The 16,034-nt window shown below is 39.4% G+C and overlaps 1 protein-coding gene and 1 long non-coding RNA gene across 8 annotated transcripts in view; one reads left to right on the forward strand and one right to left on the reverse strand.

The window, feature by feature from the left end:
• Window positions 1-16,034, forward strand: part of LOC147309063 (rho GTPase-activating protein 23-like) — an 83,191-nt gene that overhangs the window by 17,653 nt on the left and 49,504 nt on the right. For 2 of the 7 annotated variants that reach the window (XM_086272752.1, XM_086272753.1), the window contains exon 1: window positions 10,568-11,496. The exons of 1 other annotated variant lie outside the window; for it this stretch is intronic. In XM_086272752.1, the coding sequence (XP_086128878.1) occupies window positions 11,281-11,496 (216 nt within the window). In that variant the 5' untranslated portion in view covers window positions 10,568-11,280. Of the gene's footprint in view, window positions 1-4,605; window positions 5,833-10,567; window positions 11,497-16,034 lie in introns of those variants that run through there. 4 more of the 7 variants (XM_086272747.1, XM_086272748.1, XM_086272750.1 and 1 more) reach the window with 3 other exon arrangements.
• On the reverse strand, window positions 1,366-2,528 carry LOC147309064 (uncharacterized). Its single transcript, XR_015126055.1, has 2 exons — window positions 2,136-2,528; window positions 1,366-2,050 (listed from the first exon to the last, which is right to left on the reverse strand). It is a non-coding gene; the product is annotated as an uncharacterized LOC147309064 (long non-coding RNA).

Genomic DNA, 16,034 nt, shown 5'->3' on the forward strand with positions numbered 1-16,034 from the left:
ACTAAAAGTAAAGTGTTTACATCGATCATTGTTCATACCAGTTTTTTTTAACACTGTAAAGTTTGACTTGCTGGCCCCTATTGGGAACTGTGTTGTTTTTTTGTTTTTGTTTTTTTAACTTCAGCGTTGGCTTAACTTTTTAGCCAGAGAGATTGTTGTGTGAATAAAATCAGCCTTGGGACATTTTTTTGCACATTTCACGATGTGTTTACTTTAAACAAATAGATTCCTGGAAGGTTAGAACAACATTGTAATGTATCAACTGATTTTATCAAGCATCCATGTTGGGTTTATTGAAAAATAATTTCCATAGGCCACATTTTTTCCAGTCTTTAGAGTGCATGTGTGGAGCATTTTTGATGTATTCTGTAGTTCTCCTACATGTTTGTGCTTCAGTTTTTGTGAACTTAATTGTATTGTTACTTTGCTCTAAACAAACTTTAATTAGTGTCAGTCCATTCTACACACCCATTTTTAGAATTAACTTTCTAAATAGCCTTGCCTTAAATTAGCACTTCAGGATTCATGCATACAATCTTTATTTTGATACCAAGATTATTTATACAGAGTTTGCAATTGCAGAGAAATACTCTATTCATTTTGGGCATCTCATTCTGGAGCAGGAACCACAGAAAGATCTTTGGCACTCAAGAGGTTAACCTCTAGCTCCAAAACCACAACATGGTAACAGCCAAAATGCTAATGGGTGACACTGCAGTGCCTACATCCATCTTTTATACTATCAGTTCAGTTTATGATAGGCTAAAGTTGCAGGTTGGGAGGGTCACAAAATGCATAAGCTGAGAGACTGGGGGATGATGGGATACTGGTTCTGTGCAGGGCCCCCCCATTGTGAGGATGAAACCCTTTTCAGAGCAAAAGCAGATTAGCACTGCAGCCTGACCCCATATGTGCATGAACACACAGACTGTTGGAAAGGAAATTTAGGGCCTTTGTTTTGGAACAACAAAGCTGTTAATCTCTTGTTATGGAAGATGTGATACAGGAATTTCAATAAATATCTGTGTCATGGTCTTTGGTAATATTTCAATATGCCAACAACAAGAGAGCCACAAACAAAAGGAATATATGGTGACTGCGCTTTGGGGTCCCTAAGAGAGGAGGGGGGGGGGGGGGGGGGGGCTATACAAATACAGGCCATTTACGTTTTTGTTACGTAACATCTTTTAGTTTCTTAGACTATGCTTGTTTAGCATGTACTCTAAATGCAACCTATAGTGCTTGATGGGACTGGGACTGTAAATACTTTTCTCCTGACCTTTTTTGTGCTACATGCTAAAGCTTGTGAAATGTCAACGTGTACCAAACTGAAACAAAGATCTATACAAATATGTCCAAGAACAATTTGAATGTATCATTTTTCCTTTATTGACTCAGAGCATTTGTATTTAGGCTTGTGAAACATTTTAGTAAGCTTACCCGTGAAATCATTGCAATCATTGTTTCAGTTGACTCAATACATGAGATACTTCGTTTTCATTAGTTGAGCTTCTTATCTGAAAAGATGTTCTCTTTGAAAAGTTATGGGATTACAGTGTTACAACCATTAACCTAAATAAACAAATTCACAAAAGCATAAGCTCAATTAAGTAGAAACAAAGAATTCAATAGTTTAAAAAAGGAAAGAAAAACAATACAATCAAGAGCTTAAGTAAAATCTGAAAAGAATAGTCAATGCAGAAAACATTTCTGCATCCATCCTTGAACAGCTGAAACATATTAACAGATGTGGTTATATTCATCTGGATCTGTGTCAGCTGATAGAGAAACTGTACTGAGTCAAACTGAATTCAAACAGCAGCATCAAATGACAGGAGGGTAATTAACTAAGAAAGGATGAACTTGTCATATCCATGATTTTCTGATTGGACTCAGATTGGGAACTTCCACTTGTTAGTGATAAACTCCAAGCAGTCTGATCCACAACTTTGCAGTACAAAAGGGTGCTAGTCAGACAGATCCGCAATCCTCTATCTTGCTAGATCTCTTACTCTCAGGTAACTCACACCTCAGGTCCAGTTATCCTGCACTGAAGGAAGCAGAAAGCAAGTTGCAGTCTCTCCACATGCAAAAACAGAAAAACATTTGCATACAGTAGCACTAATCCCACTTACAGCTCTTTGTTAACAATCCAGCAATGAATGGATGTCTTCCTCCAGCCTAAGTAGCGGGCAACTGATCACGAGATCACAAACAGGTGAGATAATCAGCTCAGGTGCCCAGGTGTTGGCAGGCGTAGAGCAGGAGGAAGGCCGGCCTCTAAGACAGGGGTGTGGCTAGTGCAAAAGCAAACACAACACAGACAGTCAGAGAGAGGAAGAAAAAAACAGAATGAGAGAGAGACAGAACAAGTGAGAGACGAGTCAGAAATGGGGATTGGAGGACCACGACAGCAGTACTAGCAGTACTAACATTATTCAAAGTTTCACAGTTTATCAGGACAAGCAAGACAAGTAGCGGCTGCCTTTTAAAATCTAAAAGTAGATATTAATTAAATCTAAAGTGATCCCTTTTATTTCTTTGCATGCACCCTTGACATTGCTGCCATCCTGTGGCCACAATTGACTACTATAAAAGGCAGGGTTGCCTTTTTTCTATACAAATCCACAGTGCATCTCACTTCCATATCCCAGCTTAAAGTTGTCTTTTTTGAAGGGGGTGGTTAATGCGCATGTTCTGGTCTTTGACAAGAGACCAATGGGAGTTTAGCATGCTAGACTACCTGTTACTGGTTCTGCTTCTGCTCCTCTTACATCAGTTAACATCAAACATAAAGCCTGAGGGCCAGAATCAGTCTGGCAAAGACTCCAATGTGGCCCACTGGTAGACTTCAGAAAATGTGTAAGAGTGCATAGATTTTAAACTTTTAATTGTATGTCCAAAGTTTTGCAGCTTTTCCTATTAATAAATTATCCACATGCCATTCATACACAAAAGTAGTTAAGTAAAAAATAAACAATTAAATGACAGAAAAACTTCTGTTTTTCCACTATCTACTTTAAAGATTTCTCTTTTCCATAGTTTAAAAACTCTTGTTTTATAAATACAGTCAGGGCAATAAGAAGCACCAATGCCACATGATAAGAACTTTTTTCTCAAATATCTTATGTACAGAAACTGAGATGTATTGTTAAAATTACACTTCTTTTACTTATATTAAAATATCTCCACGATTAAATGTTTAGTTAGATGTCTACACTGACAGAAAGGGCAGTTTCTGTCCAGCCCTCTTAAGATCAAAGTTGGCTGTATGTGGGCGACAGAATAAAATGAGTCCGACATCCCTGATGGTAAATGGAGCAGCTCTATTGCTTTACGCAACTTGCCTCATTCACCCATTCATACAAGCACTTTTTCTCAGCTTTTTCTATCTTTATTGACACACATTTGTACTTCAATTGATTCATCAAAGAGCAACTTGGGGTTAGTATCTTGCCTGAGGATATTTGGCATGCAGACTGGAGCAGCCAGGGATCGAACCACCAACCTTTTCAATTAGCAGAGGACCAGCTCTACCTGACTTCCTGTGTTTACTCCTGTTTGTGGAAAAAGAGGAAACATTAGTAAGGTGCCAATTTTGTGTTATTCATCATCATAACAGATAACTTTTCTCTCTGCTTGTTAATAAATAAACAAGAAAATATCCAATTTCTCAGTGTGACACCATGTTATCATCTCATGTATGCTGGAGCAGTGTTATTAACACTTTAATTGTTTAATTGTTATTAACACACTCTTGTTCCTGTCCATGATATGTGACAGAATGTCACATATGGAGCTTCAATTTAAAAGCTTTAATTTAAACTAAAATTTAAAATGCGACTGAACAAAGCACTGCCTTCATTAAATCATTAAAACCAACTCATTATCACTGGACTCACATGTTGGTAACTCGAGCATAGGCTGGCAGCCACTTTGTATGATAGGCTCCCTGTGGAAGCATTTTTCTTTAGCGTTCTTTTATATACTGTGTCTGACTTTGTGCGAGAGCAATGTAACACCAATAGAGGGTGTAGAAGTGTCTATCTACACTCTCAGCCTCCCTTGGGGCTCCGTGTCCTGCTCTTATATAATGACTCATTGAGAGCATGTTAGTGCACAAGTAGTGCATGCTCTTCTCTCTGTCCCAAGGGGACTGTTGGCACAGCAGCACAACTGGGGCTGTATGTTGTTACACTGTCTATGATTTTGGACGCTACACAGATATATACTTTTCACTTCAGACGCCATTATCTTGACATATGTACCTACCCTAACTGTAGTTACAGACACTTCTTCAGTACTTACAGTTCTAAAACTAGAGTCCACAACACAGCATAGTGTAAGAAAGGTGTCTGATACAATTCAATGAAACGAATTTTAGTTGAAATCAGAGGGTCCACGTGCAAAGTTACATAGCAAAAATTAGAAAAACACTGGAATAGGATAAGAATAAGATACTGTACACAACTGTACACAATAGAATAAAATAAAATAAAATGCTATATACAATAGAATGGTAGAATTGAATTGATGAATTGATGGAAAAATGTCGCAATTAATTTGATGACAACTCACAGTTTTCCATGCATCCTAAGCACAACTCATCAACGCTTTCCTGGATAAATTTGAGGTTGCTGTGGTTGACCACTTTGAAACTGGCACTGGCAAATATTGCATTTGAAATATGTTCAGGGGTGGAGCCTTATCACACGTGGAGAAGTTTGGTCCAGATTGGACAATGTATTTGTGAATAAGAACCAATTAAACTTTCATGGTGAATGATTAAAATGCAGTGTGGACACACAAAGGCACCACAATTTTGAATATGGCCCACATCTGTAGTTGACTAAATATGAAGTTGATTGGATAAAATCCCTCAGAAGAGTTCAAAAAGGAATAATTCCTGGAAATGGTCAAGTTAGCGCCACAATTTCATCTTCAATTTAATATGGCTGACTTCCTGTTGGGTTTGAGTCATGTACCCAGTGGACGTTTAGTCCTGTCTTGGCATGTACCAGATTTCATACATGTGCATGACACCCAGTTGGGGCAGTTTTTTCACTTTTGTAGAGGGTGCTACTGAGCCATTATGTCCAAAACCAATAAAATACATAAATAAATAGTAAAATACTAGACTGTGTCTGAGTTTGTGAGCATGTTAAGGCCCTCAAAAAAGCAATTAATTTACCAAAATAATAAAAATATAAAATAATAAATGGAGCGGCTCTGAAAGTAGCATTTAATTAAGACACATTGCTTTACAATAAATCCTACCTTTCTTCAAGAAATTAAGCTATTCACGAACTCCACGCAGTTCTTGGAGGATGACGGAATTGATACCATTGACATTTGACGCACATAAATCCAGTAGGATGCAGTTTGAACTGTTATCTGTAATTGCCCACTAAGGTTTATGTTGAGCAATAATGTCGAGCAATATTAAAAATGTTAGTGGTTCTACTAGATTTTAAATAAAATGTTTTATTTAAGTAAAGCGTATTATTTCTGATAAGAATCGTCTTCCTATATGCAATGCCTGAAACGCAAAAGTAAATTTGAAGAAAATGCGTAAACATGTACCCATATTTATTTTGAAGTTCAAACTTCCGGTTGTGCTGTGCCACATGCTTTTAGCTGAACTGTTTACGTTGTGGGGACTGCTGGAGAGAAGAGCACAGCCAGTCTGCTCTACACCCCAGCACGATTTAAGACAAAAATGTTGACAGCAAAGTATGTCTTTTTGTCGGTTTACGCACGCCAGACGCTGACACGCCAATGAATGGAGTTACTTTTTGCGTTGTTGGAATTCCACCTCGCTCAGACGCTGAAGTAAGTCAGATACAATAACTGTTTTTCTGGTGACTGGAATAATGTTATTATAATATTGATCAGTTCTTCCCGTCGGGGGGAAACCATCCCATAAAGACGGTAAATCTACCCACAAATGGATGCTACTTAGTATAATCGTACACTAGACGAATCAGAGCTTTTTTGCCGTAAAAAGTCTAAACCAAGGATGTTAAACTCATTTTCCTGCTTGAGCCCAATTTAATCTCAAGAGCATGTAAACAAATACATGCTATCCATATGATGAAGAATCTGAGGTGTTTAAAAAAAAAGAGATATGAATGATATTCGTTATTTTCATTATTTTTTTCATTTAATTATTTATCATTGTACATGCACTACAATTTAGCGAATCTAAAAGTGGACAGACCATTCACATATTTGAGGAACTTAAGCCTTACTTGCTAAAATTCGTGCATTCTTCTGTAAAGCTGAAAAGTTAAATGATTTCACATCAATTATTTGACTTTAAAAAGCCCCCACGCTGGCCCAGTGGGCCACACATTTGACAGTCTTGGGTTAAACACACAATTAATAAATGTTTCGTTTCATTAGGAGAGGTGTGGGATAGTTTCCACAATAGCTACGTCACAGCATTGACAGACAAACTGCAGACATGACTTTTTGTGCACTTTTGTTCTTGTGCTCTTGACCATGTCTTACGCAACTTGTCAAATTCCCAAAATTAAAAACAAAACTGCAAACCACATAATGTTAACTCATAAAAAACGTTATGACTGTAAGTGCATGGTTTTGTAAGAAACTCAAAATCTGTGTATTTTACTTTCCTGTGAATGTCTACACCACAGTTTATTCACTCATCATTGACACCATTCTACACATAATACTTCACATATCTTGCAAAATGGAGGTATGGGGTGTGGGCACATAGCAATGGAATTGGAATGCATGTATTTCCATGTGCCAGCCCACATATGCATATTTGGCAACAAAAGGCACATTGTAAGCTTTGGTCTTCTGTTAGTGCAGAAACATTTACTCAGAAACATTTCATGAGCCTTTTTAGAAACTAATTTGCTAATCATGATTCTGACATTTGTTGTGTCCCTTCACTCAGCACATTATTCTTTGCTCAGATTGTGTGAGTTGTTTTCTCCCCTAACTTTTAATATTTTCAGAGCTTATTATTGTGGGTGTGTTTTCCTATTATTGTCACGGCCCAGTTAGCATCAGGGTCATACACAAGAGATAATTATAACAATGGTGGTCGAACTTTCAGCTTAAAGGAAGTGACTCGACTGTTTTCATCAGAAGTTACATCTGTTGAGTAGCAGTATCTTTTAATACAATATCATTTATTAGTGAATACTATTTATTAATTATTTTACTAACTTATTTTAAGGGAGTTGAGTACATGCTAGGTCTGCTGCATCTGTAACAAAACAGATTATATGACAAAACAAAGGGAGGTACACAAATGAACATACAAGTTTGCTGTGTGTGTGTGAGTGAGAGGGGGAGAGAGAGAGGGAGAGAAAGCAAGACAAGAACATCAGTGTGTGTATGGGCGTTTGTCATGACATACTTGAAAACGAGGGTGAGAGACTGCAACAAGCCCCCCTCCCCTGAAAGCAAGAGGTGGACAGGGAAAGACCGTCCATGGTCCACAGCCCCCCAAGAATAGAATAGAATAGAAAAGAATAAACACTTTTTTGTCAGTCAACTCATACACCAGTTAGTGCACACCAAATTTCAGTGAATTTTTTCAACATCAGACTGTACAAAATACATGATAAATGAATCTAAATAAGAATCCCAGACATGTACACGTAAGAATATAAGAGAAATCTTTATGGTAGATAGCGTTTTTTTAAGTTTTTCTGTCATTTAATTGTTTACATTATATAGATATATGTGTATTAGTGCTGTCAGCATTAATCTCGTTAAAATGACATTAACGCCATTAACGTGGCAAATCTCCGTTAGCAAGTTAGCATAGATTGCCCCATGCGTGGGGCTGCACTGCGCTAACACGTTAACGAGCTAACCGTGCTAACGCATTGACACCGTGAATAGTGTATTAACACAATTCATCTAAAATTACAAAAAAAATAATAAAATCAGAGTATGAAGAAGTTATGTTTGGTACTGTAAAGACCACAAACATGTTGAACAAATCATTTTCATAACTTGAAATGCAAATATAAATTGTAAATTTCAAAAACCTATGTACAAATTTTGCAAACAGCAAAGTTATATGCAACTAATTACCTAAAAATGCAGCCAATGCAGCATTGTAGCAGATAACAGGGCATTGCAGAGGATGGTGAAGTTTGTGCAGAGGACTATCTGGTGCAAATTACCTCCCACTGAGGACATCTACAGCTTCAGATGTAGAGAAAGAGCCGTCTGTATCCTACGCAACCCAACCCACACTGCACATGAACTGTTTACTCTCCTCCCCTTTGGATGGAAGCTTCAGAAACCGCTTCTAACCGAATGCAGTCAGACTGCTAAGCTGCCCTATGCTCAAAGTGAACACCTTACACCTTAAAAACATGCCACTCTGGAATTGTTGTTACTGATGTTTTAGTTAACTCTGTACTGTGCACTGCTGTTCCCTGCTGGTGGAATTTTGTACATTCATTGGATCTGTTGCAAAAACTGCTTGTAGGATGGGTTTTTGCTATTAAAGGCTAATGTTTTTCATATACTGTAAGGAATGACCTAAGAGTGGAGATCAGAAAGCATCTTTGTTTGTTTGGTTGTCTTCTTTGTCTCACAACAGAGGTTTGAAACTAAAGATAACATCAAGCTTTAGTTAGGGTCAGCCTTTAGTATCTATGGATGTCAGCTATTTAAGCAGTAACGGCATTTAGTGCATGTCTGAAAAGCCCAGGCTACAGTCTTCTGTTGCACTGATGCAGTTAGTGTGTGAATATTATTAAATGTGCTTTGGTGGTATGCGCTGTGAATTCACGTATCATCTGATGAAACAGAAGAGAAAGTCACACAGCCTCAAGGGAGCATCCTCTCCTCACAGCCACTCCTCGACTGGGTCATAAAAAAAAAACAAGCAGAGCACATGCATATTCTTGTATGACTCACACATTACTATGACTCACACACAATATTATGTTATTTTTGTTCTGCCTAGACTCATGATTGTAAGTTCCTAGCATCAGTAAAAACTATAAATAAAAAAGAAAGAAATCATTATGAGTGCATTGGAAGGGGAAGTGAAGGCCAGAAGAGGATGGGAGATGAAGATGCAGAGTCTGCTGTATGATGTTTGCATGGCTGTCACCCTCTTTTAGTGTCTCTACATCACACTTTTGTTTCCTTATCTTCATTCGCCCTTTCTCTTGCTTTCAGTCTTAACTGTATTCAGGTGTTAATAAAACGAGCACTGTGGGCCTGACAGCACTGTTAGAGCTGTTTGGTAAAGCCTAGAGGAGGATGGACACGTGCAGCCACACACACACACAAGCTGGCATTCACATTTAGTTTTTCTAGAAGCACTAACATTGATGCAAGTTGGCGGTTCAGTTGTAATCATTTATTCCTTCTCTCAGAATCCCACATTTACTCAACATTGTGTTATCAAAAACACTGATGCACAATACACGTGTTGTTTTACACTTACTTACAGATTTCTCTTTAAACTTATTACACTTATGTGTTCGTGTCAAATCTCTTATCGCACTCTTCAAGACCAATTCATGGCTTTGTGTACATGGGCAGTTCCTTAAATCCAAAACTTTTATTTAAAGGAGGAGACTTTCAATTATTAAAACAATAATTAACATGTGAGCATAGAAGTTATGGTCTGCCTTAACGTATAAAGCACCTTGAGGCGACTGTTGTTGTGATTTGGTGCTGTATAAATAAAACTGAATTGAATTAAACTGAATAGAAGGGAAGCAATCTAGGCAACAATGACATGTCATGAATTTGCACACTATCTTTGCCAGTTTAGCATTATTTAACAACAATCCAAGCAGGTTTGTCTTTTTTTTCCCCGTTAAAGCAGCAGGCAACATCGATGAAAATTGTGAGAGGATCCTTTAAGGTTTCAGGAGAATTGATGAGCGATTTGATTAGTGAAAAAACAAATATATGATAAACCGATTTCTAAAATGAAACCACAATAGTGAAACAAGCTTAATACAGCTACCTCTAGTAAAAATTAAACACAATGTCACTTTACTCGCTAATACAACACCGACCTTACATGTTTAGCATACAGTTGTTCCATAGTGTAGTAAATAAAAATACCTACTAGTTATATTATATGTTCAAAGGACACTGTGTGCGGAGCACTGTATATGTAATACCCTAGAAAAAAGCAACCAATCCTAACTAATCATATTTCTGCGCTCAGGGAATGTTTGTCGTTTTTGCTTGACCTTTTTTTTGATGATTTTTCTGTCCCATATAAATTAATAATAATTGTAATGTAAAAAAGACCCACATTTTATGTGTTCTGAAGAGCAATATCAGCTAGCCAGTTGTGAGTTTAAGAGAAGCTGACAGGAAGAGAGAGAGAGAGAGAATAGCATTTCTCTTTTCTCTACCAGTGGCCTGGACTGTTAAGCTAAAGAATGAGATGAATGTGACTGAAAGAGAAAAAGAAGGAGAAGAGAGAGAGAGAGAGAGAGAGAGAGAGCTGGCATGTCAGCAAATAGTCCCAAGGCAGAGAGAGAATGAAAAGAGACGCACAGTGGAGAGGGGGGAAGACTATACTTAGACACCAATACTGCTCTAGTGCCAGAATAGAGGAGAATATCTTATAAGCACCATGGGATTTTTGCATTACTTATTTGAGATGGACTCGTTTCTGAAATCCAGAGATGAGTGATGAATATAAGCCAACCTACACACAGCAAACCACTACATCACTGAACTGAGTGTGTTGCATTTGGACAGTTACTTTGAAAGCTTTCAAGAGGACGAGCTGAAATTGAAGAGAAGTACCAGCTTATTTTACAACTAGAATTAACCTGGAACTGATGTTCTTTTATACAAAGAACGTTATATCTAAATGAGAGGATATAGAGGGCAAGAAGAAGTGATATTTCCTGTTTTGATCACCAAAAAAAAAGAACACTGTGGACTTGCTCAAGAGAAAATTGAAGAAAAGTGAACACCATATTATACTTGAAGTTTGGACTGCGTCTGCATAGCTTGAACATCGATCTTTAAGACCTTTGAAACATGACCAGATGAGTAGACTTACAGACTTTGTGCTTTGCCAGTTCTGATGGTGCTGCTTCAGTAGTTAACACTGTGTAGAACTGTTTTTGGTTTTTTTTACCACCAATTTAGCTTACTATTCTGGTCACAATGCAGCAAGTAGAGACTTTGCACAGATGAACGCAAATCGCAGTCTCACATTCTGAAGCTTTGGTGTGTTTTTATGTGTTTGCTACAAAGACAATACATGTTTGTTTGAATGTGGAAGTTCTAATGTTGAGGGTGTCGAGTGTAGCACCAGCTCCAGCAGGCCACAAGTGGCGATTCCAGTGCTCTGTCGGGGTTGACTGTAGCGACGCCGAACCTCGCTGTATCTGGCTGGCTGTTTTAAGGGATGTTTTACCTCATGCCTCCCCTTGTCAAACACCCATCACATCAACAAGAAGAAGTGCATACCAGAGGGTCATACGTCGCCGTTGCTTGTCTTGGGTAATTAGTTGTGATTAAAGCAGTATTAACAAATTTGATTTATTGGTTAAAGGACTAGTTTTGTGCATGACAATCTTAAACTTGACACACTATGTGGAGCGCTTTCTGCTGGATTTCATTTGCTATCTGTACAAAATTGTTTAAGAACAATGTTTTTGAAGAAAAAGTGTCCCATAGCTACTAATACGCTTAAATAAGTTCTAAAATAACAGTTTAAAATCAAACATCAAACATCTCATGTTATTTAGCACCCAAAACATTTAATCTAAAACAGGATTAGGTTTCAAGGGAGGTTTGGGGTGATGACCAATGATCATGTAGACATCATTCCAATACCATGTAATACCATCAATACCATCACGTAGATATCAACTCACCAACAACAGGGTTTTGGCCTTTCAATATTACATCATTAGTAGAGTCAGCATGTTTCGACCATGTACCTCACATAGTAGCCGTTCTGACTATTATGGCTTTACTACCTGAATCAAGCAAATATTATAACAGAACACTTAATGTTTTACCTGTTCCAGCTCATATTTGTCCCAAAATGTCTAGTAATTGTGGAATTAATAATAATAATGGATTTATATAGCACTTTTCAAGGCACCCAAAGCACTTTACAATGCCACTATTCCTTCACTCTCACATTCACACACTGGTGGAGGCAGCTACAGTTGTAGCCACAGCTGCCCTGGGGCAGACTGACAGAAGCCAGGCTGCCATATCGCGCCATCGGCCCCTCTGGCCAACACCAGTAGGTGGTAGGGTAAAGTGTCTTGCCCAAGGACACAACGACCAAGACAGAGAGCCCGGGGATCGAACCGGCGACCTTCCGGTTACAGATACGCTTCCCAACCCCCTGAGCCACGGTCACCCCGATTGTGTTGAGTTATTGGGCATTAACCTAAATTTGATGCTCTGTCACTGGTATGGGATCTAAATTGGGAAACACTGGTAGACACTAGACACTCCCTAGTGTCTATCTCTTAAAAACTACTACGGAATACCTCACCTGTTAAATGCATTAAAAATTACCCTATTAGCAGATCAACATCCCTGACCTATTGCAATAAGGAGAGATCATTTGGAAGAATTTGACATAAATAATTGAGATATAGAAATTTACTTATTTGGCAATTAGACTCCAATGATCCATCATGGCAGAACGGAATGCCATATTTATAATTTGCAAAGCGGCGCCCAGGTGTCACTGTTGATGATGACGTCATCTAAACAGACATGCAGCGTTCGGCTGCAGCACCCAGTCCATGAGGCGCTAGAAACTGACTGGGGCTCCAAACAAGCCAAACGGCAGTGTGACAAATTGGGAGTGGAGAAGGCCATTTTTTCCTTGGATTTTGCAGACAAGGGAATCTGCCAGTGGCCCTTGGTTAAATCCAGTGTTGTGAAAAAGCGAGCAGTGTCTAACCGGTCCAGGAGTTTGTCGACCCACGGCATGGGATAAGCAGCAAATTGCGTTCATCCTCGTGAATGAACTTACGGATCATGGATTTTAAAGTCTTTTTCAGCCACCCCACCAGCCCGTCAGTTTGAGGGTGGTAGACGCCGGTCCAAACAGATTTAATGCCCAGTAATTCATACAGCCCTTTAGTGTCCAAGACATGAACAACGTGCCCTGGTCAGTCATTTTCGCTTTTGGGATACTGACTTAGGAGATGACGTGAAACAGTGCCTGCGCCACACACTTTGCAGAAATGGTGCACAACAGCACTGCCGTGGAATATTGCGTTGCATAATCCACCAGAACTAATACAAAGCTATATCTGTGTGCACTCCAGTTAAATGACCCGATGAGGTCCATGCCAATGCATTCAAACAGAACCTCCATTAATAGTAGTAGGCGCAAAGGCACTTTTGGAAAGGCCTGCTGGTTAACCAGCTGTCACTCTGAGCAGGAAGCGCACTATCGGTGCACATCCGCTCGGATGCCCAGCCTGTAAAATCAGGCACCAAGCAGATCACACAGATGCAGCCTGTCTTTAATCAACACAAAATGCGGGTAGGTCCACGCTGCATCAGGGCGCACCAAGTGACCATCAGTTTTTATCACTCAGTCCCTAACCCCTAACCCTGAGCAAAGGGTGTCAACAGCTCTTGCGGAAAATCTTTAGTGGAATGAATCACTGGAGTCGGCGGGGCCTCACAAGGCCCTGCCACCTCCTCCTCCCCAAAGTCACCATCAGATGCCCCCGCGTCCACCGCTGAGCACAGCGCAGACACCACACTAAAGGTCATGAACACATCCCGACACACACTGCCCCAACAGGTTACTAAACCCCAGTCAATCTGTCCCCAGAATTAAGGAATGCGTCAGGCACGGGCTAACTGCAGCCTTTACTCTATGCGTTTTGCCCTTGTATTTAATTTGCAGGAGCACTATGGGATATTCAATTCAATTCAATTCAATTTTATTTATATAGCGCCAAATCACAACAAAAGTCGCCTCAAGGCGCTTCATAGATACAGAGAAAAACCCAACAATCATATGACCCCCTATGAGCAAGCACTTTGGCGACAGTGGGGAGGAAAAACTTACTTTTAACAGGAAGAAACCTCCGGCAGAACCAGGCTCAGGGAGGGGCGGGGCCATCTGCTGCGACCGGTTGGGGTGAGAGAAGGAAGACAGGATAAAGACATGCTGTGGAAGAGAGACAGAGGTTAATAACAGATATGATTCAATGCAGAGAGGTCTGTTAATACATAGTGAGTGAGAAAGGTGACTGGAAAGGAAAAACTCAATGCATCATGGGAATCCCCCGGCCGCCTACGTCTATTGCAGCATAACTAAGGGAGGATTCAGGGTCACCTGGTCCAGCCCTAACTATATGCTTTAGCAAAAAGGAAAGTTTGAAGCCTAATCTTGAAAGTAGAGATAGTGTCTGTCTCCTGAATCCAAACTGGAAGCTGGTTCCACAGAAGAGGGGCCTGAAAACTGAAGGCTCTGCCTCCCATTCTACTTTTAAATACTCTAGGAACAACAAGTAGGCCTGCAGAGCGAGAGCGAAGTGCTCTAATAGGGTGATATGGTACTACAAGTTCATTACGATAAGATGTGGCCTGATTATTCAAGATCTTGTATGTGAGGAGCAGGATTTTGAATTCAATTCTGGACTTAACAGGAAGCCAATGAAGGGAAGCCAAAACAGGAGAAATCTGCTCTCTCTTTCTAGTCCCTGTCAGGACTCTTGCTGCAGCATTTTGGATTAGCTGAAGGCTTTTCAGTGAGTTTTTTGGACATCCTGATAATAATGAATTACAGTCGTCCAGCCTGGAAGTAATAAATTAGCGTCACTCTGAGACAGGATATTTCTAATTTTAGAGATGTTGCACAAATGGAAGAAAGCAGTCTTACATATTTGTTTAATATGTGCATTGAAGGACATGTCCTGGTCAAAAATGACTCCAAGGTTCCTCACAGCGTTACTGGAGGCCAATGTAATGCCATCCAGAGTAAGAATCTGGTTAGATACCATATTTCTAAGATTTTCAGGGCCGAGTACAATAACCTCAGTTTGATCTGAATTAAGAAGCAGAAAGTTAGCGGCCATCCAGGTCTTTATGTCTTTAAGACATTCCTGCAGTTTAACTCATTGGTGTGTGTTAACTGGCTTCATGGACGGATAGAGCTGGGTGTCATCTGCATAGCAGTGTAAATGTATGCTATGTCTTCTAATGATGCTGCCTAAGGGAAGCATGTATAATGTAAACAGAATTGGTCCTAGCACTGAACCCTGTGGAACTCCATAATTAACCTCAGTGTGTGAAGAGGACTCTCCATTTACATGCACAAACTGGAGTCTATTAGATAGATATGATACAAACCACTGCAGTGCAGTACCTGTAATACCTACAGCATGTTCTAATCGCTCTAATAGGATATTATGGTCGACAGTATCGAACGCTGCACTGAGGTCTAGCAGGACAAGCACAGAGATGAGTCCACTGTCAGAGGCCATAAGAAGATCATTTGTAACCTTCACTAAAGCTGTTTCTGTGCTGTGATGAGCTCTGAAACCTGACTGAAACTCTTCAAATAAACCATTCCTCTGCAGATGATCTGTTAGCTGTTTGACAACTACTCTTTCAAGGATGTTTGATATGAAAGGAAGGTTGGAGATTGGCCTATAATTAGCTAAGACTGCTGGGTCTAGAGATGCTTTTTGAGTAAAGGTTTAACTACAGCCAGCTTGAAGGCCTGTGGTACATAGCCGATTATTAGAGATAGGTTGATCATATTTAAGATCGAAGAATTAATTAATGGCAGGACTTCTTTGAGCAGTTTTGTAGGAATGGGGTCTAAAAGACACGTTGATGGTTTGGAGGAAGTAATTATTGAAGTTAACTCAGAAAGATCAATTGGAGAAAAAGAGTCTAACTTAACATGAATGGTACTAAGAGTAGCTGTAGATAATATTACATCTGTGGGATGATTACTGGTAATTTTTTCTCTAATGATAAAAATTTTATTTGTGAAGAAGTTCATGAAGTCATTACTAGTTAACGTTAAAGGGATG

The sequence above is a fragment of the Aulonocara sp. 'chitande type north' Nkhata Bay genome, linkage group LG18 (genome assembly GCF_057382095.1).
Source record: "Aulonocara sp. 'chitande type north' Nkhata Bay isolate Kocher_YH1m ecotype deep benthic linkage group LG18, A_spYH_male_GT1.1, whole genome shotgun sequence".
Lineage (NCBI taxonomy): Eukaryota > Metazoa > Chordata > Actinopteri > Cichliformes > Cichlidae > Aulonocara > Aulonocara sp. 'chitande type north' Nkhata Bay.